General features: G+C 37.7%; 3 protein-coding genes across 5 annotated transcripts in view; all 3 read right to left on the bottom strand.

Annotated features, from left to right (window-relative positions):
* The window catches only part of LOC144002766 (mediator of RNA polymerase II transcription subunit 13-like), a 56,034-nt gene extending 51,602 nt beyond the window's left edge, over positions 1-4,432 (bottom strand). Inside the window, exon 1 of the mRNA XM_077498260.1 lies at positions 4,001-4,432. Coding sequence (XP_077354386.1) covers positions 4,001-4,072 — 72 coding nt within the window. The 5' untranslated portion in view covers positions 4,073-4,432. The remainder of the gene's footprint in view (positions 1-4,000) is intronic.
* Positions 4,433-16,249: 11,817 nt separating this feature from the next.
* Positions 16,250-19,065, bottom strand: LOC144002429 (uncharacterized). 3 transcript variants are annotated; one of them, XM_077497651.1, is made up of 4 exons: positions 18,919-19,065; positions 17,656-17,883; positions 17,399-17,577; positions 16,250-16,395 (listed from the first exon to the last, which is right to left on the bottom strand). In XM_077497651.1, the coding sequence occupies exons 1-3, from the start codon at positions 18,974-18,976 to the stop codon at positions 17,426-17,428; spliced, it is 438 nt and encodes a 145-aa protein (XP_077353777.1). In that variant the 5' UTR covers positions 18,977-19,065; the 3' UTR covers positions 16,250-16,395; positions 17,399-17,425. The 3 variants fall into 3 exon arrangements, with proteins under 3 accessions (XP_077353777.1, XP_077353776.1, XP_077353775.1); XM_077497650.1 differs by having other exon boundaries at positions 17,519-17,577; positions 18,808-19,029; XM_077497649.1 differs by having other exon boundaries at positions 18,808-19,025.
* A 759-nt stretch (positions 19,066-19,824) lies between these two features.
* Positions 19,825-26,983, bottom strand: mtfp1 (mitochondrial fission process 1). The gene is made up of 4 exons (XM_077496497.1): positions 26,735-26,983; positions 25,719-25,846; positions 25,191-25,429; positions 19,825-20,855 (listed from the first exon to the last, which is right to left on the bottom strand). Exons 1-4 carry the CDS (start codon positions 26,802-26,804, stop codon positions 20,789-20,791), a joined length of 504 nt encoding a protein of 167 aa, XP_077352623.1. The 5' UTR covers positions 26,805-26,983; the 3' UTR covers positions 19,825-20,788.
* Positions 26,984-27,074: the final 91 nt, after the last annotated feature.

Consider the following 27,074-nt stretch of genomic DNA (forward strand, 5'->3'; position numbering starts at 1 on the left):
TTTAAAAATGTAAAAAGCCTATTTTGATGAATAGAACATTGTATTTTTAGGAGGTACAAGTAACAGGTCATTAAAAAAAATACTCAAGAAAAGTTTATCGTTTTAGTTATACAATATCTATCTACGTCGGTACAACTACATTTGACAAATAATCTCCACTTCTTTGCAAGACATAAGCAAAAGCACATGTACAAATGATTGCACCAGTTAGAGAAAAAAAAAAAAAGGCAGGAAATGACCACAGCGCAATCACATGTGAGCCAGTATAAGATTGAACTTCTGGTAAATCTCTTTTGAACAGCTGCCACTGTACGCTTTGTTTTTAAGCACTGCATCACTTGCCAACATTCCACTGACACAAATGAATCTTGCAACCTCATCTACTGTATGCTGAGATGACAATGCTCTTATTTTGATTGACACTTTAACAGACGTGTTTACTATTGAAGTTGTCCTGTTATACTCCGTCCAACGGATGGGGCTAAATAAGGTAAGTGAAATGTTAGGACCATCACTCAATATAATGAAAAGTTATTATATACCTGTATACACCATTAGTAATATCTATGGCTATTACTACTACTACAATTATATGATCCTGTAGAATTGCTATTACTGTTAGCTACTACAATCCCAGTGACGTCCACCAAACACTAAACTAAAACATTACAATGACTGTAATCTTTAGATAGATAGATAGATAGATAGATAGATAGATAGATAGATAGATAGATAGATAGATAGATAGATAGATAGATAGATAGATAGATAGATAGATAGATAGATAGATAGATAGATAACATGACATTTTTTCCCATAATGCAATGGGATATCGACTTGCATGGGTGCGATTGTGCACTGCAGCCATGTCACAGGTGGACAGGATGAAGCTCACGTACAGTGAAAATTAAGCAAGTCAACATTGTTTGTAGAAAATACGATTTAAAAAAATGTGAATCAAATATTTACTTAACTTAATGTTTCCTGTTGGTGAGCTTTGTCCTGCGGCTGCCCGCGTGTCAAGTGGCTGTAGTGCACAATTGTGCATGCAAAAAAAAATACCCTGTTTTGCATTATGGGAAAAAATGTCATTTTTAGCATTTAGCCTGTTTTACCAATATGATTGAACAACTTTATCAATAAATTCAAACCACTTTGTAGTATGTTCGAATGACTTTGCCAATATGGGCGAAACACTTTGTAGTACGTTTGAGCGACAGCGCAGTCAAAACTGTTTACTGTTCCACACTTCCATAAAGGCATAAATCAAAACTATAATTCTTCTGTACTGACATGCAGCAATACTGAAACAACTACTGCATATTTAAAACCAAACATGAAAGCGCATGTATGATATTAATTAATTAAAGACGAAAACGAAGGACATTTTCGCAACAATTATAGTAGAAGTACATTCGATTTAGTGTTCATTTGTTTTCAAATCATTGTTATTTTGTTTCATTAACTAAAATGTTTTTTTCAAATGTAGTCCTTTGGTTAGTTTTTGTTAACTACAACAATGTTGCCCTGGAGACCTCGATGTTTTTGTTTGGAGCCAAAGCATGTACTCCAGTCTACTGCATGCCTTTCCACTTGGCTGCCCTCAGGGAGCTGGACAGTTAGCACGCTGCTTCTTTCTTTGGCGAGGGGCGGGACCTGCCAAATCTACCACCCGCCTCCCGACAAAGTCACCAAATATCATCTCAAACTGTATTCGCTGTGCCTGTCAGAAAACTCCTATCAACCCATCTTTGTGAGGGCAACATTAACATTTTATCAGCTTTTATCTGGAAGGTTGATGGGAGGAGGAGGAGGAGGAGGAGGAGGAGTGAAAAGCTTTCGACAGCTCCTCAGCTTGCACGATCCTCTGATTTATGAGCTGGTAAGCCGTTTGTGTAGCTTGACACATTACAATATTGAAGATGAGGAAATCATTATGCCTGGGAGAAATATTTGAGGGGCAGCCGCCACTCGGTATTGGAAACTGAAATTATTATTTAAAAGGGGGGATGATGCTATAGGGGTGAGCTTCACCATCCATTCCATGTGATCTGAAATAGGCAAGTGTGTGGAGCAGCACTATCCAACTACATGTGTATCATTAGAAGGTGTGTGATTTTAGCCTCACATGCTAAGCATTAATTATTGATACAGATCTTGGACTATAATGAATATATCGTGGTGCTAAATGTGCTTGTGCATTATTAATTGTACATGTTTATTAATATGGTTTACAGTGGTGTAAAACAATCAATCAGGTATTTACTGTACTTTGCTTGCCTTAGAAACCACACATTATCTTAGAGAATATATTTTTTAACGTAGTTGAACCAGTTGTACCTAATGTGACCAAAATAATCTACCGGTAATTTTGAGAATATTAGAAACATCCCTCAGTATGATGCAGTGGTGTTATACAACAACACATTTTTAAATAAATTAATTTAATGTCATAATTAGTTTTAAAAATTAATTTAACTTCATTAAACAATATATTGTTTTATGAACACCTACGGGACTATCAAAGTGAGCCTCAATAGTCGACATTTTTGTAGTTCATTCAGTCATCTTTGACATGCCAGGAAGTGAGTCACCAAATGCAGTTAAGATCTCAACTTTCTGTGTTGAAAGATGAAATCATCATCATATTCATTTGAAATATCATGCTCATATCCTTGGAAGAGGAATGAAACAATGGAAGATATCTGCTGGTTTGGCTTAATCATTTAATAACTATTTGATTATTAATGTCAATTACTACTACTAAGAGGGTACAGTTTCGGCTTATGATGCCATACCCACATGACATCAACACCCTTAAAAAAAATAAATAAATAAATAACTTAAAAAAAATAACCCAATATTGGTCCAAAATCAGAACGACCCACTGCTTGGGTGAAATTGACCCAACTTTGGGTTGTTTTGCTTCAAAACAACCCAAAGTTTTGATGTTTTTCTTTTTAATACAAAAATTTTGGCTGTCCAATTTTGACCAATATTGGGTTATTTTTTTTACCCCAACAATTAACAATTAATTAAATTAGTATATATTAACTGTTAAATTACAAAAAAATATTTAATTAAAATTGTTTAAATATGTAATTATTGATTATAATTAGTTATATTCCATACCTTTTTTGGGGTCACATTGGATTAACCCAACAGCAATGTCTCATTTAACCCATTTTGTGCGATACAATCTTAACCCAACACACACCCTCACACAACATAAAGCACAACTGGTCAACAAAGAACCACTGACTGGGTCAGTCTCCCTTTAGGAACACAAATAGTTACCCAAATACCCCATTTTGGGCTATTTTTGACCCAGCAGTTCAAAGGATGCAGGGTCCCTAATACTCCCCACAGCACGCCATGTGGTATCAGGGGCCAAATAATAAGAAGGGGCAACCCCAGAACTCATCAGACATCAGACATCAGATGTCAAATCTTTTTTCTATTGGTGTATTTCTCATCAGCTCTGTATTGTATGTCAAAACAAGCCATTTGTGTTAAAGACATGTACACATTGTAATTACATCCCCCTCGTGTAACCACATTTTAACTAACACCCCTCAGAATGATGCAGTGTTGTTCTACAACCACAACACTGAAAACACTTTTCAATTAATACCGCTAATCCCAATTAGCTGGCAAGGGAGTCCGTGATGTGAGGTGTTTAATTACTCTTTCATTTAGGCATTTATTTTCATCCATGTTCAGCTCTGTATTGTATATAAAAATACATGTTTAGTTTTTTTTTAACAGCGCTGTAGCTGGATTTCTAATATTTATTGGTTTATTTCTATTTAAATTAAATTATAATCAGCTCTGTATTGTAAATAAAAACTAATGTTTCGATAACAAAAATAAACTGCTAAGGGGCACCTACAGCACAATATTATCATTTCTGCTTCCAAACTAAATCCAATCCTTTACATTCAAGACATTCCTATCGTGTAACTTTGCATAGGCATTCAATTGTTTCTCTGTGTCCTACCAGGGAGAAGATGTTGGAGTGGCAGTCCTCAAGGCTTGCCCCGTTCGCCACCCAGTTCGTCGTTGTCGTCATAATGCTCCCAGCTTTGGCTCCTCAGCGTTGGGCATGTCGAAATCCTACATCAACACCCCAAGGGGCTGACACACAGCACAGAGTGGGGGTCCCGTCCCTGAAGTGGGGTCCACGCCACAAAAAAAATAAAAAAAAATAAAAAAGCAAGGCTTGAAACCTCACAAGAGGTCCAGATAAATAAGAGAAGCAGCAAATAATGGGGCGTATTCACAGCGAAGAAGAAGAAGTGCACGATGTGCCCATGGTCGAACTGAAAATAATCCACGCAGGGGGATCAAAACACGATTCCAATCCAGGTCAGGCGGACACATCCACGCCATTTGGTGAAGATCAACCTGAGACGCACATCGTAGTGATAATCGGAATAATAATCCATGGTTGCAAACGCGCCGGCGACCGCACGCACGCCAAAACAAAAAAACAAAAAAGAACTTCTAGTCTCCGAGGAAAAACACACAAACAAACACGAGTGTGATTTTAACACGCGTGATTCTTCTTCACGATCCCATGCACCACTTGTGATAGTTTACGAGAATCGCGCAGGCGCTATTTATAGCCGCCTTTCTTAGCTCAGCGCACAATGTAACCCGGCCAGGAATGTTTTAATCCCTCTGTTGCTTCTCTATTCAGGAAACCGATGGAGATTCTCTTCCAGATGAGCAAAAAAAATCCCAAATAGCGCTTCCTCGCGTCCCCTCAAACCTTCCCGGGGACAAAAGTGGGGCACAATCCACGATCGTCCGAAAGAGGAGAGAAACTATATTCTTACTCCAGCGGCAGGAAAGCGACAAGCAGCCTTCTGTGTGTGTGTGCGCGTGAAAAAAAATCCTTCCTTCCTTTCAGTTTTATATCATTACGACACGTCCTCCAGCGGCTGCACACACACCCGCGCACGCACACGCAAAGAGCAGGCAAAGAAAAAGCACCGATTTCTTGCACGTTTTATTGTGTGCGCGCGCGCGTAAAAATGCTCGCCCTCGCGCAGATTTGGCGTCCTCGCTATGTGTGATCATGTCATTGAGGTTGGTAAATAAGAAGTGGTGGTGTTGAGTCGGGGGGGTATCCGTGGGGTCTGCGCGCGCACGCTTGTGCAACGTAACATCCAAAGACAAGCCCCCCTTTACGCGCGGCAATGTAATGGCGGTCGTCGCACAACAAGAGACTCGCCTTTCCCATTTGACCACCCCCCTCCCTCCCATTTCCACCCCCACGCCACAATCACCCCCCCTACACACACACACACACGCACACACACACCCGACCCACGTGATCCAAGTGTGGGATTACATTTTGCACAGCTGCAAAGATCCACTGTGTGTGCGTCACCTTCTCGATTATTAGTATTAATAGTAATATGATACAGTAGACACATTTGGGCCGCTGTCTTTATGTGCATGCTTACATAATGGAGGGAGCATGAGACACTTGAGTGAATGTTAGCACACTAAGAACAACAATAACGCTACCGGTAATATGAATAATAATAAAATTAATAATATCATCATATCAAATACTTTCCTATAAATATTAGATCCACCCTGAAAAAGGGAAAAAAAAAAAAAAAAGGATACGGTACATCAGTAGTTTAAAACATTCCGTATTTAAATAAATATTTATTCAAATATACAATTTCTCTATACAAAAAAAAATAAAGAAAATGTATCATTTATCTTTTATCTAAAGAAATCTATACTAGTTATCTGGGAAACGTAAAACTTTTGACAGTATACAAGTATTTTTGTAAAATTGTGACATAACTTTTTCTCTCCTAATAAATGTAATACTTTCTCTTAAAAAATGCCACATATTCTATCAACATTACTAATTTAAACTGGATACATTTTTTCTTGAAACTATATGACTAATTGACTATTATTGTAACACAAAGACAATCTATTAAAAAAAAATACTCAAAAATATTTGTAAGAAATATACCTTTTTAAAAACTAGGTAAAAATCAGATTTTAATTTTGTTTTACAAAATTATGCAAAAATTGCTCTACTCCAAGTATATGACTTTACTAGAATTTATTCGCATATTACAACTTAAATTTAGTAAATTTACAACTTTTAGAAAATATAAAACTGTACTTTTTTAATATTATGTTTATTCATAATTACACAACTACTACAAAAGTAGGCTTAATAAAAAATATTAAATTTTAAATATGTAACTTCTTGAAAAAATACGACTTAAGACTTTTCTCTGAAATATTACAACTTAAATTTAGAAAATGTATATATAACAATATTTTCCAAAAAATATACATATCTATATTTTGATTTAAAAAAAATAAATAAAAAAAAGTATTTTGAAAACAGTTAAAAACAGCCACACACTTAAAAAGTCTGTTAAAAGTAACCCACATTGGGTAAAATAGCTAACCCACTATTGGATCCAAATAAGACAGAGCCAATGCTGGGTTATTTATACCCAGCACATTGGGTTGAGAATTTGGCCCAGCACGTTGGGTCAAGAGTTTGTTCCAAAAAGGGGTCAAAACAGTGGCTTGTCAAGAGTCAACACAGCAAGTCACTCGCAAATATGCTTCGCAAAGTTTCGACACCTGATGCCCTTCGTGACACAACTCACAGCTTCACTGGGATTTGAACCCTGTGCCCAAACCCAATGAGCTCTCCAGGCGCCACAAAAGTTTCAAAGAATGTTACATTAAATTGAATGAAACTTCAGGACACAGCAAAACTAAAATATGGTGACAAGCTTCAGCTTGTGAGCCAGCCAAAATCCAATCCAAAAACACAACCCAGCTAAATATGATATTAATATTGTGTCTAACATTTCCACTCTATCAATCTGATACGTGAATTGTGACTGAATCTTGTTGAATGAATTGAAAACGTGAAACTGAAACATCATTTTGCAGGTAAACTCAATCTAGCGTCAACTGCGTTCGGTTTTACAAGCGTCCAATTAAATCTAATGAGATTTTCACGTGAAATGATCTGCACTTTGCATTGTGAATGAAACAACAAACGAGCAGTTCCTCGACGCGGACGGAAAGTCGTCCTCCCATCCAATACTTCCGCCCAAATGAATCATTTATTAGGAGCACTTACCATACTGCTTTATAGGCTGTGGGTTTGTATTCGAATGTAATGAAACCGCAGCGATGTTTCCCGTTATTAACAGAACAGTTAGCTCACATCAATAATGCCAAACTATAAGGTGATTATTCAAACCTTTGGAGTGGAATCCTTCCTTGTTCGAATGTCATGTTGGGTTTTTTTTCATGTATAAATGGAAATGATCAAGCTGCTATGACAGGGATTGTTTTTATATCTGCACGTAGAGCCTTTGAATTAGTCATAGCGAGCGACAAGCTAGACAGGCTTTACTCGACTATAGGAGATATTCAAATCCGATTTTAAGTGACAATCATTTAAAAGTGCCGGCAGATCAAGCCTTATTGCTGCAAGTCGTATTTCCTAAGCTGACACTTTGGGATATTTACATTATTTTTCAGACACTTTTGACAAGCTGTCCAGCCGCATGGAAAGTCTGCGAGCAGTCACACACAACATGGCAGCAGTTTGATTTCTCTTTTATAATTAATAGCTCCCTCCCAGCCCCGACGCTCCATCCTTTTTCTGAAGCGAGATGTTACCTTTATGTGTAAATCTAGCCGATCTATTTATAGGCCATTCCTTCCTCTGGCGCCATGCTACTTTACTGGGAGAAAGAGACTGGCTTCCCTGGTGATCTACCGAACGTGTCCGATGATACTGGTGCGGTTCAGACATGAATCATTTAAGGGCGCTTCATGCATGAGAGGACATGTTGTTGCACGGAGGGAGAAAAGGGAGCCTTAAAGTCCACTGATTCCTCCTGGAGCTGCTGAGGAAAGATAAGCATCAGATGGATGAGCAGGGGACTAAGCCTGGCGGTTATTGATCCCTCTGCTCTACGAATGATCCACAAGTCATTCGGATAACCTTTTTTGTCCGATAGATCCTTAAAGGCTTTATAGAAAGAAAAAGAAGAAGAAGAAGAAGAAGAAGAAGAAGAAGATAGTGGCACACACAGTTTGGTGCACTTGGCGTGCCGCTGATAGATGAGATTCAGATCAGTTTGAATAAATCTGTTTCCATATGTCACACGTTTCCTTTCATCAGGCACCCGCTGACTTGATATGTATTTATTCTGAAGTGTGTGCGTGTATGTACAATATCCCCCTACGTACTGCAATCATGTCCTGTTAGTCACTGAAAAATTCACATTTTTTCTTGAAAATATAGTGGTGCCTTAAGATGCAAGTTAAAATCACTCTGTGTCCACATCCATGACTCAAACTAGTCGTATTTTAAATCAACTTTCTCTACTGAATTGAATGGAAATGCCAGTAATCTGTTCCAACCATATATATAAAAAAAAAAACACACATTGAAAAAAATAGCAATCTTTAATATTGCACGACAAATAATGATTACGCAATTAAATCAGTACAGCATGAATTGAGTACTCCTCAGGGTGTTATCTTCTTCTTCTTTTTTTTTACTTTTTTTTTTTTTTATTGTTAATGGTTTTTTTTTACTTTACTTATTGTATTTTAGTAGTTCATTGACTCTTTTATTTTTATAGTTGGTTTTTACTAGATTTAATGTGTATGAGTGTGCGGATCTCAATGTGCAGCACTTTGGAGACGCTTATTGATAAAATGTGCTATAGAAATAAAGTGGGTTGGATTTGATAAATCAGTTTTTCCAATTTTTTGCCTCAAAACAACGGACATTATTGCTCTGCTCCTTATAATGTACATAAATACTGACATAGGCATAAACAAGAAGGAGAAAGTAGGTGTTGCTCGATAAGCAGCAATATCAGTCATTCTTCGCAGAGGATAAAGAATGTATGTCTGTGTACTATATTATATATTGACGTCACAATGTAATATAATTTAATTTTTGAATTACAAAGGATGTGATTTATTTATTTATTGATTGATTGATTTATGATATATAGCGTATTGATAGTTCATTGCTTAAGAAGTGAAATGCACGCTTACATATTGAAAGCTTAAAAAGACTGCAAGTCAAAGTTTAGTAAGGGAACAACTAATTAAAGTAGATAAAGTGTCGATCATTTTAATTCATGGTTCATTTGTCTACTTTTACCGTAAACCTAACCTAAAAGACTAAAACATTTATGTATACTGCATCTGATATTGTTATTGGGGGAATGCAATTAGATTTCTTTTCCAAATGGTCCGTCCGTAGTATGACTAATCAGTCATAAAGGGGTGTTATTTGTGTATTTGACGTGTCTTGCAGATGGATGAGACACTCACATTGACGTGGGAAGCACGAAAGGCACTCCCACTCTGTGTTTCTCGTCATGTTTTTGCACACCGATAACTGCGGGAGTGCTCATTAATGATTCAGGACGAGCATATTTCAAGGGAATATGCTCGCGTGGACACTGAAGGGTGTTCATCAGTCATACTGTGCTCCCCTCCCACACACACACACAAATAGCAGTTATCCGAGTGGGTATCTTCATCAGTGATTGATGGCTCACTGGGCGCTAAAGTTAACACGCAGCAAAGCAAAGCAGCAAAGTCTGGCCATGATATCAGATGAGGGCTTCTCTCCTCTTTGTGCAAGTGCGCTACTACCTCGCTGGCATTTCCTGGAGCGCGGCAGAGTGTGGCTGAGGAGAATAGATGGTGTGCATTATAATGAACATGGGCTGACACCACCTCATCCATCATGGCAGCCGGCAAAGTTATAGTAGTGGCAGAGTGAGAGAGAGACTTTAAATCACACGAGTGTCTGCGGGTCCAAACTTTGTTGTTGTTGTTGTTGTTGTTTTTTATTTAGAACAGCCGAAGTTCATTGTTTTTGTTTTCCCAGGTTGGCTACAACACCTCTCCTTGCTTTTGGTCAGCCTGCTTACTATTTGTCATTCCTGTCAAGCTTTCTAGATCTTGACCCTAATACAATGACGATTCTGCATTCAGGACAAGGGTGTGCCATCACATGCACATCCAACAAAAAGTGTGGAACTGATGTCTGGAGTTAATTCAATGTGGGCATATTTGCTTTTTTGTAACACTTATCCCAACAATTACGGTAGCGTGGAACTGCTAATGTGGAGTAAACATTTTTGACTGGCAAACTGACAATTTCGATCTTACGTCACAAGTCAAAATGGCGGTCTTATGCTGCATTCGAGGAAGGTTTGAAGTCGGATTTATCCCACTGCGAGTGTCCCAGTTCCGTCCTCAAAGCGTTCAATGAAAATGTAAATGACAAAGATGGCTGATTCCGAGAAACTGTTTGTTAACGTAGCCATTCCAAATCACGTGAACATGTCTTGTATTTACATTTGATTGGAACGCTTTTATGTCGGAAGTGACACAATCTGAGTGAGATAAATCAGATTTCCCATCTTCCACGAATGCAGCATTTTTCTCCTCTTTGGATCACTGTAATTTCATTTGTCAGGATTACTATTAAAAAAAAAAAAAAAAAAAAGACTGGTTTGCAATGCAAAAGCAAAGTACGACGTGGAAATGAAATGTTACATTGTAGAAATATTAAAAAAAATTCCAGAATGTTCAGAATTAATATGTTTGAACGAATGTACTTACAAATACGTACTGAAAAATACATTTAAACATACTGAAAAATATGTTTAAACGTATTTAAATAATTTAAATGTATTTGCAAGTACGTTCAAGCGTACTTGTAGGCTAAATGTTAACATTTGCATCTGGCCTACATTATACTACAGTAATTTGTTTGAAAATTAAGTACACACTGCTTACTCATATTTTTTATGATTTATAATTATGTCTGCAGTACATGAATTCTGCTCGTCATTTTTTCCCCATAATGCCATCCCTGAGGGGGGAGAGAGAGAGAGAGAGAGAGAGAGAGAGGGAGTGAGAGAGAGAGAGAGAGAGAGAGAGAGAGAGAGAGAGAGAGAGAGAGAGAGAGAGAGAGAGAGAGAGAGAGAGAGGGGGGGGGGGGGGGGGGGGGGGGAGACAGAGTGTAATATCTGTATATTGTATATATTGTATCACAATCCAAAGTGCTATAGAACTTAGATCGATAGAATGCGATTGAATAACTTAAATATAAAAAAAGATTAACATAAGAACAAAATTAACAGCTAGTCATAATTCCAAATTATGGGTGGGAAAAAAACCAAAGACGTTGAGCATTCTTCTTCTTCTTCTTGTAGCCATTTACCATCTGTGTTGTCACATTACAAAGACATCTCCAAGTCGCGCTGAAATCAATATGCCGCACCATCACAACACAACGCTGCCCGAGTGAATCAGCCCAGATGTCACGACGTGCACTTCCCAGCAACTAATCGCAACACTACACACAACGTTCATTGGTACGACAAAAAGTCACTTTAAAGACTATGCATAAGAAAAAAAAGACAAATAATAACACAGACATTCAGTGTGATTATATTGTGCCTCCTTGCATCAAATCTTTGGCTGTGATTTGTCATTTGCATGTGAAACTAGTGCACGGGGGATGAATCATAGCTCCCAGAGGGCGTGGTCGGCGACGCATTACATTCGTCGCACACGCACAGGAAGGTACGACTCACAAAAAGCCTTCTTTTGTCAGCATGATTTGTGGCATTACAAATATTTCAACAGCCGATCCCCGACCTTGTAAAGGTTGCATGATGCGAAAATACACTTTAGGATGCCTTTACAAGAACTTTAAGTTATTTATAATCCGGAAATCATGACCAGTGACACTAAACACAATGTAGCAAAGCAAAAGGATTTGACACTTACAATTGAGGTGCCTCCAGGGGGTTGATTTCCACAAACCACAAAAAGCCAGGTTACGGCCCTGGAAAGCAAAAAGATGATTAGACACAAGCAATACACATTTGCCAGATGGATTACCGTATTATAATCATAATAGTGACAGATTGTGTTTATTTATGCAACTACATAGAGCACTGAGCATCACTTAGGACCTTTACTGATACTGAAGCTGTTTTTTTTTCCACTCATGTACACCTGTTGAGTACAGTTTCAACAAATACAATAAAAAGGGGAGTTTCTGAATTTTTAGTGTGTTAATTAGTTTGTTTGGAAATTGCAAACTTCCACTTTAAGTAAGCAGACTGTGGTAAGACAAGATAGGGTCTCTTCTTTCATCAGGAAAATATATATATATTTCTATCAGTTTCTGTTTTGCTGCAATTAGCATTATAATATAGCTAAGCTTCATCATTATTCACAAATGTGGAATGGAAAAGTGCTTTTTGATGAACTCTTATACTCTGCTGCCACCTGCTGGCCGTTTTTGTAATAACTACCATTGCTTCAAGCATTCTCTTCATTTTAGAGACTGCATCAAACCCTTTTCATGCTCCAGCATAAAAAATTATTGGGAAAAAAAAAAGTATACATTTGATTTTGGGACACTGGTAATATTGAAAAAACATATTTATATGTTTTTGAGAGCAAATGAATTAAGAGTCGATTTCATTTTGAAAAATCAATTTTACTGATGCTTATTTAAATTACGGGCAGTTATTTATAAGGTAATGATTGTTTTGGAAAAAATATTTGGATGTAACATTTCTCTAAATGTGTCATCTCCTATTCCTTTAACACCACTGTTGGGAGACTTATGTTGAAATACACCAGAGGGATATGCGAGCTGAAGTTCCATTTCTTAACCGTTATTACAGTTGTTTAAAGATTGTAATTGATTTCATGAGTAGTTGGGATCATTTATACACCTGTAAACAGAGTTTGAAGGTCTACATTTGTAAATGGAGCAACTCACAGGACCATTATGTCCATTGAAATTTTTCAGTCCATGGTGGGTGCCCCCTCCCTTGCACGCCACTGGATGCTAACCAGATCCAAACTCTGATCATTAAATCCAGCGTGAAGCCAAGACATAGATTCAATTTACATTGCAAGCTCTCAAAAACGTGCACACAGCCTGAAGGTTGGAACGCGGCCACATTTTCACGGCGCGAGCTTCCGTGTGGAGAGATTACCACACACGGCCTGCGCTAAGTGACCGGCCGGCGTTTTCCGCTCGGCTGCACCCACTGATGCCACCTGAACAGAATTCAGCAGGAGCCTTGGAGCTGCTCATACATTATGTATTGCTGAAGGTCTGCTCCGTTTTCATGTTGCCTCTAATTCATCCCACAAAGAGAGAGGGAGAGAGCACACAGAGCTGTATGACAACCGTCAAGCATCAAATCATGATAAAGAACTGTCATGTTGCCGTTTTCAAGGCATCGCTCACTACCCAGATTGCGGCGCCGTGATTGAAAAAATTTATTTAATAACAGTGGCGATATGAGTCATGTATTCTCCCAGCCTCTGATTCTTTATTTGTATCATAACGCAATTCGTATATCAGCAACTTAATTGATGGAGGGGGGTAGAGATAGACCAATGTTTTTTTTTCAGGGCCTATACCGATTAGTAGTCAATGAGGCCGATAACTAATATTTGAAGCCGGTATTCATTTCAGTAAAAAAGGGGTGGGGAAAAAAATTGGCATAATTTTTTTAAGACTACAAACGTCAATCTTAAATTTGTTGCAATATCTTAAAGCAATGCTTATTGAACAATTTTTCAGACTTTTCAAAATGTAGATCTAACACAATATACATTTTAAATTTGTAAAACGTACAGGGATCAGTACATCTTCAAAAGTTACATGGAAACTTAAAATACCATAGCTGATTTTTTTTTTCCGAAATTAAAAAAAATCCTGAAGTCTTAAACTTTCACATTTGATTTAATGTCGCACAAAAACAAAAGGTTCAGAAGGTTCCCAAGGTCAGCAGCATCTCTTGTAAAGTTAACTGAAATTCAAATAAATAGCTCTGAGATTAAAATGGTTTTAGCTTTACCTTTCATCAGCCGTCAGATTTTGAAAAAAGGCTGAGACCGATATTCATTAAAAATGCTCACTATCGGTGCTGATAATGGGTCTATGACTAGAGGGAGGGGGCCATGTTTTTGTTGTCAGTGTTACTTGGGGCCAATAGTGAAGCAAACCAGGCCACTAAAACGTGAAACATTTACTCGCTCATAAAATAGTAAAATAAATCCAAATCAGTAGACGATGTTACCAAAAGTTTTTTTTTGTTATTTTCCCCCCTAAACATGTTGGGTATGTGCATCTTTATAATAGCTGTAGACGGGAGCATTTGTGAACATAAACAGAAAAAAAATGGACACAGGAATTAAAAAAAACAAAAACTTTATTTAAAAAAAATAATTCTCCAATATAGAAGGTAGTAGGTGACTGTTCATGCTCACCAATTTTTAAAATATGTGCTGCACTGTCATTCTTGTGAAATGCTGTCAATCCCACCAGGATTATGAATTACATTAAACCCCCACATATGGGCTTCACCATTTGCAATTCACTTATTTGCATTCTTTTTGTGGATCCTATCCTCAGCTCCTCAATGAAAAATTATGCAAAGCCCATTTGTCAAGTAGTAAAATGTTTGTTAAATTTCAATATGCAATAGTTTGTGTAAGTTGGTTTGCAATAATCCCCTCCCCATTTAAATTTTGTCCAAGAATGTATTGATGCCCATTTCATTCATTCCAAATGGAAAAAGATGATTTGAGATCCAACCACTTGGCCGTGGAACAGCATGAACTTGTTTCTCAAAGCACCACTGCAGGTCAAAATTCGGTGTGGGGGGCGGGGGTCCCCTGTATTAAATTGTGCGTCACACCAACAATATTCATTTTGAAAGAGGCAATTTCCCGCTTCTCCTGCAGAAGGGAAGTCTCTCATAAAAGCCCAACCCTCTACACACGCCTGTTCGCTCTTTGTCTTTCCCAGACATATTTATCAGCAGAACGCTCACTGACGCCACCGTGCCGTCGTTTCTTCTTGCGTCGACCTGCTACGTTTTCTTTTGTGCTTTAATGTGGCATGGTGGTCTTTTTCTTCCCCTCCTCCTCTGAGCGTGAAGTCATTCATGGAAATCAATCCGAAGGTCTAGCCTTGTCTTCTCCTTCTCAAAACCTAGCCTTGTGCTGACCTCCATAAATCCACGGGCGAGCATTAAACATTTCAGTTAGTGCCCTTAAAGTGGCCTTTGCACAAACATGGCCCTTCACTCAAAGTGTGGGGTTCCGAGTGTGTATTTGTTTATAGCGGTCTGAGGAGGGCAATGTAGAAACCACAATTGTGGCATAATACAACTATCACCTGACCATAACTAATGATTGTGCTGGATCATTTCATTATTTTAAAGAGGCTAGTATTTTTACTCATTGTGGCATATGAATATGATATGCTGTCATCTTTACCACGTACTGATATATTGTATATTGAAACATTATAGGAAAAATTAAGCAAAATCATCCTGACATGTCTTAAGAATTTGATGGTTTGCTAACTATATTTTCAATACCACTCGTAAACCTTTGTCAAGATTCTCATCTCATTTGGCCTTTTCCAGGAAATTACTTTCTTCTGGCTTCTGATTAGCAAGAAATATCCTCCCCTAACTATCATTTTTACATTGCGAATTAAAAAGTAAAAAAAAAAAAAAAAAAAAAAAGATCTAATGGCTTAGTTTTTTTATTGCAATAATTGAATACAATTTTATTGAACTTTAAATTTTACATTAAACTAATTTTAGTATATATACTTAGTTTTAAATTACTATTACATTATTGAAGTATTTTTAAGCCAAATGTTATATGTTATATTTTATATATATATATATATATATTTTGTGATTATAGATCAAACATTTTATATTAAACTAAATCATTGTTTTTCCACAGTAAAGAAGTTAATTTTACTTAAGTAGCTTTAAGACATTGTACATATGCATACTACAATAACAAAAAAAAAGTAAACTATCAGTTTAAATTTGTTTTTAATTTATTGTAGTAGTTAAATATGTGATCGAGTGCTGTCTTAAGTGAAAAATGGAGTAAGTAAAGCTAAAAGTAGATACAATCCCATCCGTCCACACAATTTTTTTTACCGTATTCAAATGTATAAATCTACTGACTGACCCCCCCTCCCCCACCCCATTTCTTTTTATAACTACAACATCCTCCATTGTTTTTAATAGAGCAGCTGCGAAAATTCTGACCTAATTCAGTCAGTGCAGCCTGCGGAGAACCTTTTTGTAAACACTTGTAACCCAGCAGGCACTAAACATACAAACAATATTTATGAATGACAATCAATTGACACTTGCATCGGTGTATAGAGAATAGAGCAAAAAGTGACATTTACTTGTTTGTCCCAAGTGAAAACTTCTTTGTGCAGCTGGCTTCATGGAAAACAGTTGTGGGGACCTGGAATTAAGCAAACGAGAGATTGGGGAGGGGAGAGACAAGTAAGAATAAGTAGGAGAGAGGGAGGTCTTTCGTCCACTTGTGGCCTTCAGCAGGCAGGCACCAATCATACAGAGACGCGACAATCAGAGTGACACATGAACAATGGCTCCATTTTGCAGCCCCCCCGCGAACAGGCCCATCTATCACAAGTGGGGGGGGGGGGATTAATTCAATTCATCAGCTCCCCCAAAGCCACCTAATATTGCTTAAAGGGAGACTCATGAGTGTAGTGGTGGACTTGATGGGATTCTGCTTGTCTAACTTGATCCCCATCTTATTTCTATTAAATATGAATAGATACTAGAGGGAAGCCCATATTTTGCATGTAAACTTCAATTAAGATTTGACTTTAAACCTAAGGTAATAAACAAATAAAATCCATATTAAAGTTGGGAACCAGATTACTCCTGACATTTGATGTACAAAAAACTAAAACAAAAACAAAAAAACAAGAAAAAAAAACAACAAAAACATAGTAAGGACCTCTGGTGGTCTTGATAGTAAATGACAAGGGTTTGCAACATTTGGAAACTTTATAGTAAGCCCGAAAATGCAATTTCTTGCAGGCTGAAATTTTGAATTAAAAAGAAATATGGAATGATATTTGGAACGATATTGAAAGATACTGATGGAAAAAGATGCAATATGCTGGTAATATGTAAAAGAAATGAAATTATATTTGAGAAGTTACTTGGAATTATATGAACTATAAGAATTATATTTATGAAAAATTGAAAGATTGACAAATGTGGAATTATATTAAAAGATAACTAAAGATGAGATAAGACAAGATAATTTTAACTAAAATACACATTTAAGGTCTATCAGATTTTCAATTGTGGGTAGGTCAAAATGGGAAATCACTTTACCGCTGTTCTACAACTCTAGAACAATTTTCCTTATTATACAGTGACTCATTCATAGATATATTTAAAAAAATGTATATGCAATAGAGTCATACCAGATGTCACCGCCCATTTTTATTGACTCAAGCCTCCACTCTGTGAGGTTGATAATGAATGCGGCCACCTCTCCAGACACACAGGTAGTAGGCAGTGCTCACACATCCCACTATACACACCAGCAGGATGGCCACCACCACAACCACCTTCCACACGGTGGATCCTGGTTTTCTCTCATCTGGATCATCCAAAACAACAAGACCAGTGAGTTAAAGGCCACTAAGGAAAACTAACGCTACCTGTGAGATTACTGTACCTTGCGCATTGAGACGCAGCGGTTCTCTTGTAGTCATCTGTTTCTCGGACTCTGGTAATGGAGTGACACTGTCGACCACAGTCACCACACTGTCGAGCACCACTGTGCTCTCAGGTATCATCAGGATCAAGTAGTCTTGGGAGGATTTTCTAAAAAGCTCATCAAGTTCTTCATCATGCGAGTTCTCCTCAGAGAAGGTCCACTGGCCCAAGATGTGTGGAGGAAGACCTTAAACATAAATGGTTTATTTAAAAAAAAAAAAAAAAAAAAAAGCACAATAGTGCCTTATTACTTGTGCTGTATGGTGGCAGTGAAGTTAGTGAACGCAAGCAGCAGTCAGGCAAATGGGGACCTGAATTAAAGCTGTATAGTGCCATTCCAAGTTTACTATCAAAATAAACGAGTACTGTATTACTCCGTATATAAAACCATAACCTAACTAGCTTAACGCTCACATTAATTAGCTTCTGCAGTATGACACGGCGCTCAAACAAATTACGGAAAGTATTAAACAAAATGCAGCATCATCATGTTATACTGACAATAACTGAGCCCGTTATCCTGAGTACAATTAACAACTAGGGCTGTAGGCCTACTGTTTGTTTTTAAAGTTAATTATTGTTTCTGTAATTGCCTTAACAGCCACCTGCTGTCGACTAAAGATGTCACAATGCCAGGTATTACGTCACTGCCAGTGGTCCACGCTCACCTGCGTTTGGAAATGATATTTTATTTAGGTTTATCATAATCATCAACAATTATTAATATTACTACAGTTATACAGACATCCAAAGGCATCGTATCAGAATAATGTGTCGGTCAACTGACGTTCGCATTGTGATGTCATTCTAATCGACAGTATAAGTGGCACAATGGTACATTTTGCTTTACTACTTAATTCATTTGATTCGACTTCCTCGTCATTGTGTTTAATTTGTTTAGAACGCAATGAATTACAATAAACAATTTTCAGGAATAAAACCACTCATTTTTTTATTAATACTAGTTTGAATCCGACTACTATTTCAATTAAAAAGTCAAACCTGCCATACACTATGTGAAAATCGCAATTGTCTTTGTCAATTACGCGTGAGCATTTTTATCTTGTCTAGAACAGCGTAAAGTGAGCAGACAGCACAGCGTTCCTCTTACCTCGATGACTTATTGATGGTGTCAGAAGTGCCAAAAACAACAAATGAAGAAGAAACAACATGATTGACATGGGAGTCGGAAGCTGGCGTTCTTTCTCCTTAAATGCACTACCTTCATTGGGGAAATGGGCTCTTTGCACAAATCCACTGCTTCCTGAACTCAACACCATTCCTTCATTTCCTGTCTTTCGTGAGTGGACAAGCTGATTAATCCAGGTGTGCCTGATCTCAGTAACTACAACGCACCTGGATTAATCAGTTTGTCCACTCATGAAAGACAGGAAACAAAGGTGTGGTATTCAGTTCAGGAAGTAGTCGAGCTGTGCAAAGAGCCCATTGGCATCAGCTGCAGGTCAATTAGGAACAGTGGCTTGAGGTTTGTTTGTTTTCCAATTAAAAAAAAAATATTCTCAAGTGGTTCTCGAACTTTTTATACTAAGCACCACCTAAAAAAAACACACACACACATACTTGCATCTCCACCATTATGTCCAATATTAAAATAAAATACAGTAGGCCAAAATGTTCTTCAAAAACAAATCTGCTGTTTTATTCTTATTCAATTAAACAAGTGGATTGAAAAGATTCGTTACAAATTGTGCGTTAAATAAAAGTGAACTATGAACCGTAGGCTACTTGGGGGAAAAAAATGTTAAGACACGCTACATTGTGCAATCTATTTAATTGTAATTTGTGTACCACTAGAGGGCACCCACACACCACGAGTGATAGTCCTATCTTAGATCGAAAGTTTGAGAACCCCTGATGAAGAGCAAAAAGAACACACATTATGTACATCATTGTAGTATTTATTTCACAACAGTTGCACAGTGTAGCCCCTGACCCCTCCAGTGCTACAAACTGTGGGCTTTATTTTTCAGTTAAACTGTAAATATTGTAAAATGTAACCCATCCCAAAATCCCAACACAACTACTATACAAAAAAAAATACCTGTACAGTATTTCTTTACATCAGTGGCATGCGGTCACTCAACTAACACAAGTAAACTCTGAAATGTTAACACTGAATATGAATATAGAGTAGAATTAGCTATAGGCTCCCTTTCCTCACAGCTTTTCATCTCCCACCACCAAAACATGTAAATAAATATAAAACAGCATTGACAGTTATTGCAAACATGACACACAAATTAAGCCAAACACTCCCAGTATTATCTGTACTATTGCTAAATGGCAGCTATTCCCTTGCATAGCTCATCATTTGCGCACCTGTAGTCCCGATATTCAACACAAGAATTTCTACACTTACAAGCTTGTGTAATCTTGTGCTTGGAGATGGTAACATGTTAGACAGCAGCGATGAATACATGTGAAGTTCACACATTCGCAGTACCACCTCGCAAAAGTGGAGTAAATTGTGTTCCCAGTGTAAAGCTCAATGGCTCCCATGGCTAATAGCTTGGTAGAATCAAAGTGCATCAGAGGATAAAATTGAAAAGTACCAGACAATATAATTTGTGAGGAAAAAAGTAGTGAACTATTGTGGCTGACTAGTTCATAGCATAACCACAATGTATGGCTTAAGGCGAGGTACATACATGCCAATTTTTAAAATAAGACACGATGAACAACAAACATACAAAAAAACAAAAACAAACAATAATCGCTCAGGAAAAAGGCTCAAATTTGACCTAATTGTTGGTATGCGTGTACTTAAAAAAAAAAAAAAAACACTTACTCGTATCAGATATTCAGGATAATCTTTCCGAGACATCCAAAAATCTGACGAGGAGTAAAAACCTTGCAAATTACTCAAAATATCGGTATGTGTGTACCCAGCTTTAATGAACGCTTACAACAAAGTGCATCCCTGCCGTGTAACATTAAAAGAACCTTGACTGACAGTCATATTTATACAGCAACATTCCTGCAACGTGTTCTATACAGTACAATGTCAAGATCTACTCGAAAATCCCTTTTCTTTATGGCTCCACGTAATCCTTTTTGAGCGTTGTCCCTCCTTATTCCTGCTTCTCGCCGTGACGATATAACTTCCGAAGGCTCGAATCCAGCAGGTAGTCCACAGACCTGCAAGGTAAACAACAAAGTTTTGACAGTTATGTGCGATTCCATTTGAATGTTTGGGCTGAGCCTTTCCAAGAGAACACAGTTTAAATATTTTAAACAACGGATGTGGTTTACAATTACCTTGTATATCTAAGATAGTTATAAAGTCTAAACACCCCTGTTCAAATTCCATTGTTTTGTGATATACTGTAAAAAATAATAAATAATAAAAGACCAAGATAAGTAACTTCAAAACCTTTAAAAATAACAACAATAATAATAATAATAATAATAATAATAATAATATCTATAAAGACAATGTCATCTGAACTTTGAAGTTATTCAGAGTATGTCTGATTTTGAAAATTAATCTAATTGCACTGCGATTGACACTTATTTAATCAGGGAGGGTGTGCACACTTGTGCAACCACATTATCTCGGTTTATTTTTTTACTTCTCCTCAAAACATTTTTTTCAATTGCATTGTATAGGTAACATTAATAATTGTGGAAAGAGTTATAAAATGATGCCTTCTTTCTTCTAATTTTTTACATCACAAAATCTTAGCACGTTAACCCGGGGGTGTGTAGACTTTTTAAGTTCACTGTGTGTATACATGTACCAGGTACGTGTCCAAATTATGGCTCAGACATTTTTTTTCCCCCTCAAGGGTCAGGGTACAGCATGAAATGTGTGGTTTCATAAAGAACTTTCCAGATTAAAAATGTTTCTTTAACAAATAAGGACAATTCTGAGTGACTCAAAATCTTGGAACCATACCGCAGGACTCCATACTACTTTTTTTTTCTTTTTTTTTACAAAGTAAATATTCATCCTGCTTATTTTCACTCTATTCCTGATAAATGGGCTGAAGTGTGGAACAGAAGTGTGATAGCAACAAAAATTATTCGAGAATAGTAATTAATATGAACAAAAAAAATCTGCAAACTTACTGGTTGGTTGCACTGGCGCGAGTAGGTGAACATTTTATTGTCACTGTCTGAAATTTTAGTAGGCCGTCAGGTCACACACGTTTTCGTTCAGTTTCGCTCCACTACCAGGGGCACTAAATAATCTTTACTTCATAAAATAGATTTATTAGTAGTAAGTAAGAATCCGTGGAGTTCACCCTCTGAAAACCTGCCAATTTTGTATTTTCGGTGGTGAAACCCCGGCACTATTTTGCGATGAGGCGCAGTGATCTCCGGTGTGGGCGTAGTGCCATTAGGTCGGTAGTGGTGTGATTTAGGTCACATGAGCCAATCAGGTAGCTGCTGCTTTCTCCTCACCATAGCAACCGCATATCAAAAATGGCGACCACAACGTCGGAGAGCGAAGAAGAGCGAAAGGAGAAAAAAGTTAAAAAGAAAGTGGTGAAAAAACTTCGTTCCCGTTCAGGTTTGCCCATCGCTTCAGCTGGCCCCGTCCTTCCAGCCATCTGCATCATTTGTAAAAATAAATTTCAAAGTATATTCGTCTGGGATCGGAAGGCACACGGAAGAGGGATCATCTCGCCAAAGCAGAAACATTGTCAGCAGGTATGTGCTACACACACGCGTGCCCATTTCTGTTATTAATGTGACCGATATTTTGTATAGGGCTGAAAATAATTTGTTGCTAGGTTAAGTTTTAAGGCTATAGTTTATTAAAAACGCGAGCTGCTGAATGATTTATCGAGTGAATCCAATAGTTGTTACCAAACTCGAGTTACCTGTGCCCATCAGAGTCATAATAGAGTCACAGCTACACGCTCCCTTTTCCCCAAACTCTCTCTCATCAACCTCAACAAACACTTTACTTAAATCTGTGATGTGCATATACTGTAAAGAGGTGATGTGACAATAACACTTATAATGTAATTCTTTTTTGTCTAAAGGCGGGTTGCTGCAGGCAGCTGAGATGAAGAAAGACTGTTCCATTCTTCTGCATATTCAAGACAAAAGACTGTGTCACAATGGAGGTGCAGTTTTGTTTCAGAGATTACACAAGGTTCTTAAAGTCAACAGCAACCAGGGACAAACAAATGTGAGTTGTCACTTTGCTAAAATTACACATTTTAAAATTAAAGCATTGGTCAGCAATATGTCACTTGTATTCTGTTTACATTTCGAGACAGCATTAATTAGAAAGCATGACTCTGCACATGTTAAGTGAGTGTGTGTGTGTTTTAGACAACCCAATGCTGAGAGCTACAAATTCTTTTTGTGAACAAGTAATCCGTCAAAGGATTATAGTTGACAAAGATGTGATGAGAATGGACAAGCTAAGGGGTTTGTGAACAGTGTTAATAAACACGGGGATCTTGATGCTTCAGACTACAGGTAACGTATAAATCCTCACACTGAAAAACATTGTCTGAAATCTATGGGAAGAGATTTGTCTAAAATCTCACTGTTTCAGAAAAAAATAGTTTGCTGACAAGCTCAATTTAAGTTAAAAAAAAATAAAAAAAATAAAATTGATTCTCTAAAAATGAAAACCAGTTGGTTGTTAATTATTATATGCAAATGTGTTTTTTTGTCTTCTGTATTTATAATTGTTCTTTGACCGAGAAAGTATATAGGCCTATAGGTATATTTTTATTTCTATCCAAATATACGATTATTCACTAGAATTTTCAGTAGGATATCCGAATACCAAAATATTCGATAGCTGCAGCACTAATAATACTAATTTTGAGTTGTGGCACGCCCACACGAGTTATTTTACCACACACCCATGTCAAAACTAGCTTACTGCACACACTGCACCCCAACGTCAAATTTTTGCTAACGTCATAATAATAATAATAATAATAACAACAATAATAATAATAATAATATATATTATAAATTTTGTTGGATCCAAAAGCAACTTACATAATTATAGTTTCATATGATTGTAATTGTCTTATTTTCAAATGTTTAAATATTTTCTTGATTTGAACAAAATATAATTGTTTTGAATAATCTTGATTTCAATTATTACCAAAATAATTGTGATGATTATTTTTTTCCATAATAGAGCAGCCCTAATGTGATGTGAATATGTGTATCTTGTGCTCATCTTTCCCTTTAATTTTCTATTTCAGGCAGTATATACTGAAACGAAGATTGAGATGTGATTTCCCCCAGCTGGTTTTTCACACCCCTTTCCAGCAACAACTCTGCAATGGTTTTTGTAGAGACATTATCAACAACTGACAAACTTTTAGACAGGGTACCTCACTCATCAGATACATCAACTACTGAGTCTACTGACGTAAGCCAAGAAAGTGACACTAACACATAGCTGGTAAAACATCAGGTTGTAAAATCACAGGGCATACGAGGACACTTTACAGTGCAGGGCTGTAAAATCTATGTAAAATTTGCCATTTTGTTTGTTTCATTATCAAGATGTTAACTCTCCATTTTAACACTTTTCAAGCAAAAATAAAAATGTCTGTATTCAATTTTTCCACAACACAGACCTTTGTTAAATTGGTCTGCCAAAAAAAAAGAGAGCTGTTCCAATGAAGTTCCAAAGGTTTTATTGTGAATGCACATTTGATTTTTATTTTATTATTTTTATTTTTTTTATTAATATTTTTTGAGTGGGGGGCAGGGGTGGGGGGCAGGGGTGGGGGGCAGGGGTGGGGGGCGGGGGGTATAAATGACATGCTGTGATGACATAATCTGATACTTTAATAAATATTCTATATGCTATAATAATCTGGGCTCTGAATGCATCTATTTCCATCGAGTCCATTTTGCCTTGTTCCAGGTTTGTGGTGCATTGTAGTATTTTTGGCCAATGTATGTTGCTCTTGTGTACCTTTCATGACGTAATAGGTTGTGAATTGTTTTCATATATGAAACATAAACATAGCTAAATGTAACATCCGTGTGCTGGTTTCACTTCTAGTTGAAGCGTTTTTTGGCACAAATGTAATATAATGATCTAAATTCACATGATTGCACCAAACCACCAATACTTGTTTCTGATGTTAGGTACATGTATTTATAACATCTGGGAATGATTTTCTGTTGCCAAATTTAATGTAAGATGTTTTACAACCAAAAACAGCAGCACAAGATTTTCGTTTTTTGTTATTTACCTAAATATGCATTTCTGGCTTGTGACAAAATTGGGGCAGGAAAACATTGGGTGAACTTTTAACCCAAAGTTCAGAAGGGTATTATCTATCAAAAAATGCATTGAACAAGTAGTGCCCAGACAGTGGAGCGAAACTCATTTTCTAGGCACTTTTTTGGGGTTCACCCCACGGCCTATAGGGGCAGAATGCCACCATTAGTGGCAGTCTGGAGCCCTGATAGCGTATTAAAAAATAAAAATAAAATACAATAAAATAAATCAACAAACATGCTACCAACCTGTCAATAGGGGTCATGATGAACGGGACGATTGAGAGGCCGACGGCCGTGGTGGTCCACTTGCGCACGGGCAGGGGCAATTTGGTGGTGCGGCCCAGAACGTGCAGCGTGGCGGCACACACGCGGTTAATGGTGAATCCCGGGACGACGATGGAGGCCAGAGCCTGCCACACGAACGTGTCTGCCACCGCCACCGCCACCCGCGTCGTCTGGCCCATCCCCGGCTCATCCCTGTGCGCCTAAACCAGCCCAAGAAGAATTGCAGTGCACTTTATGTGACGGATGCTGACTCAAGATCAGCTAGTTTGGTGTTGATGTGGGTTAAGTGACCAAAAAAATTAAGTCATTTTTTTTGACTGTATATATTTTTAGTTAATTGGCCAATTAATCAGTAATCAGAAATTTTCTCAAGCCTCAAGTTAGGACTTCATCAATTTATTGATTTAACCTGTCTTCAGTGTGGTTAACTCACTCCACTTAACTCACACCACATCATCAACTGCATCTCACCATCCCATTCTCACTCACCGCAGCAGCTTTCTTCCCTTTATCCACAGCATCAGCAGTGACGTAAGCAGTGGACACGGCGTAGCTGCTCCACACCAAGCTCACTGGCACCAACGGACGGAAGGCCTCCCCCACCTCGTTGGCGTAGCCTGAGAAATGAGGGGTGTATATCGTCAACAGGGGCTAGCCGCTAGCTTGTCATTGGTTTTTGACAAATGACTTTCTATCTTTGTTCCTGGTAACTCCTGTGCTTCTTTAAGATCCTGACAGCTCAAAGTAGTTAGCGGCAGTTTGATTTGCATCCCGCCAAATGTTTATTTAAGGTGGATCCTCTTGACAGGCACGCACCATGCCAGCTGCCTCTATTCAGCTCTAATCTCCTGTTATATAATGCAGTAGATAGATAACAGATTGCATGATAAAACAAATTAAAAACATTAATAATTCAATGAAATTAACCAAATAAAGTACTGTTTTTTGTTTTAATTTCTCGCTGGGGTTACTCCAAATGCCCACAATAGGTGAAATCCATTCAATTTTGTTGGTAAAACTAACTATAAAACATTTTGAAATTACATTTGAATACTGTAACTGTACTTGTCCCTACTAGTGGTACAAGACCTGTACTTAAAAAGGCAGGCTTTCTTGCAATACTCAAAACGGCAAAAAAAAAAAAAAAAAAAAAAAAAAAAAAAAGGTGATACACGCTTATGAGTTGATGACTCCAAGTGCTTATGAGTCACTGCCTCAACTTGCTCAGCTACTTTGGTCTGACTGAGCTTATAAAACAGCACAATTCGTTAGATTTAACAAACTACAAAAGCGGGTAAAGCATCAATGTAGATAAATGTGTTTGTCGCTGAGTCGTCCTACAAAGTGCCCCTGAAGGTCACGATTGCTATAAATACACACGTTAGCTGTTCTTCGAGTTAGCTACCCAGCTAGCTAGCAACTCCAGGGTCACCCTGTTCTTTCGACTCACTGCCGCGTTTGTTTCAAGTCAGCTTCGGCAGGAGAAAAACACAAACGTTACACACCAAGGAAGCGGACCCATGTGTCGCGATAGATGTCGACCGCTTCGCTCGGTTTTTCTTCCGTGGGCTCCATGCTTCTCTCCGGCGTGATTTACTCCATCCCCTCCAATGGTCACGACGAGCGAGTAGAACGCCGACAGTCACCTGGGATCCACGAGGGGGCGTGGCCTTTCCTACAGCATCCAACCGGCAGTTAGTACGACGGTGTCGACTTAAGGGAGTAGAATTTACGAACGGAGCAGTAAATGACAAGGAACGTTCAGCTTTTATAAGAGCGCTTTTTCACGTTGTCTTATGCAAGTTTTTGTGTGCTGGCAGCCCTAAAATAAATCCGCGCACCACC

The sequence above is a fragment of the Festucalex cinctus genome, chromosome 15 (assembly GCF_051991245.1).
Source record: "Festucalex cinctus isolate MCC-2025b chromosome 15, RoL_Fcin_1.0, whole genome shotgun sequence".
Lineage (NCBI taxonomy): Eukaryota > Metazoa > Chordata > Actinopteri > Syngnathiformes > Syngnathidae > Festucalex > Festucalex cinctus.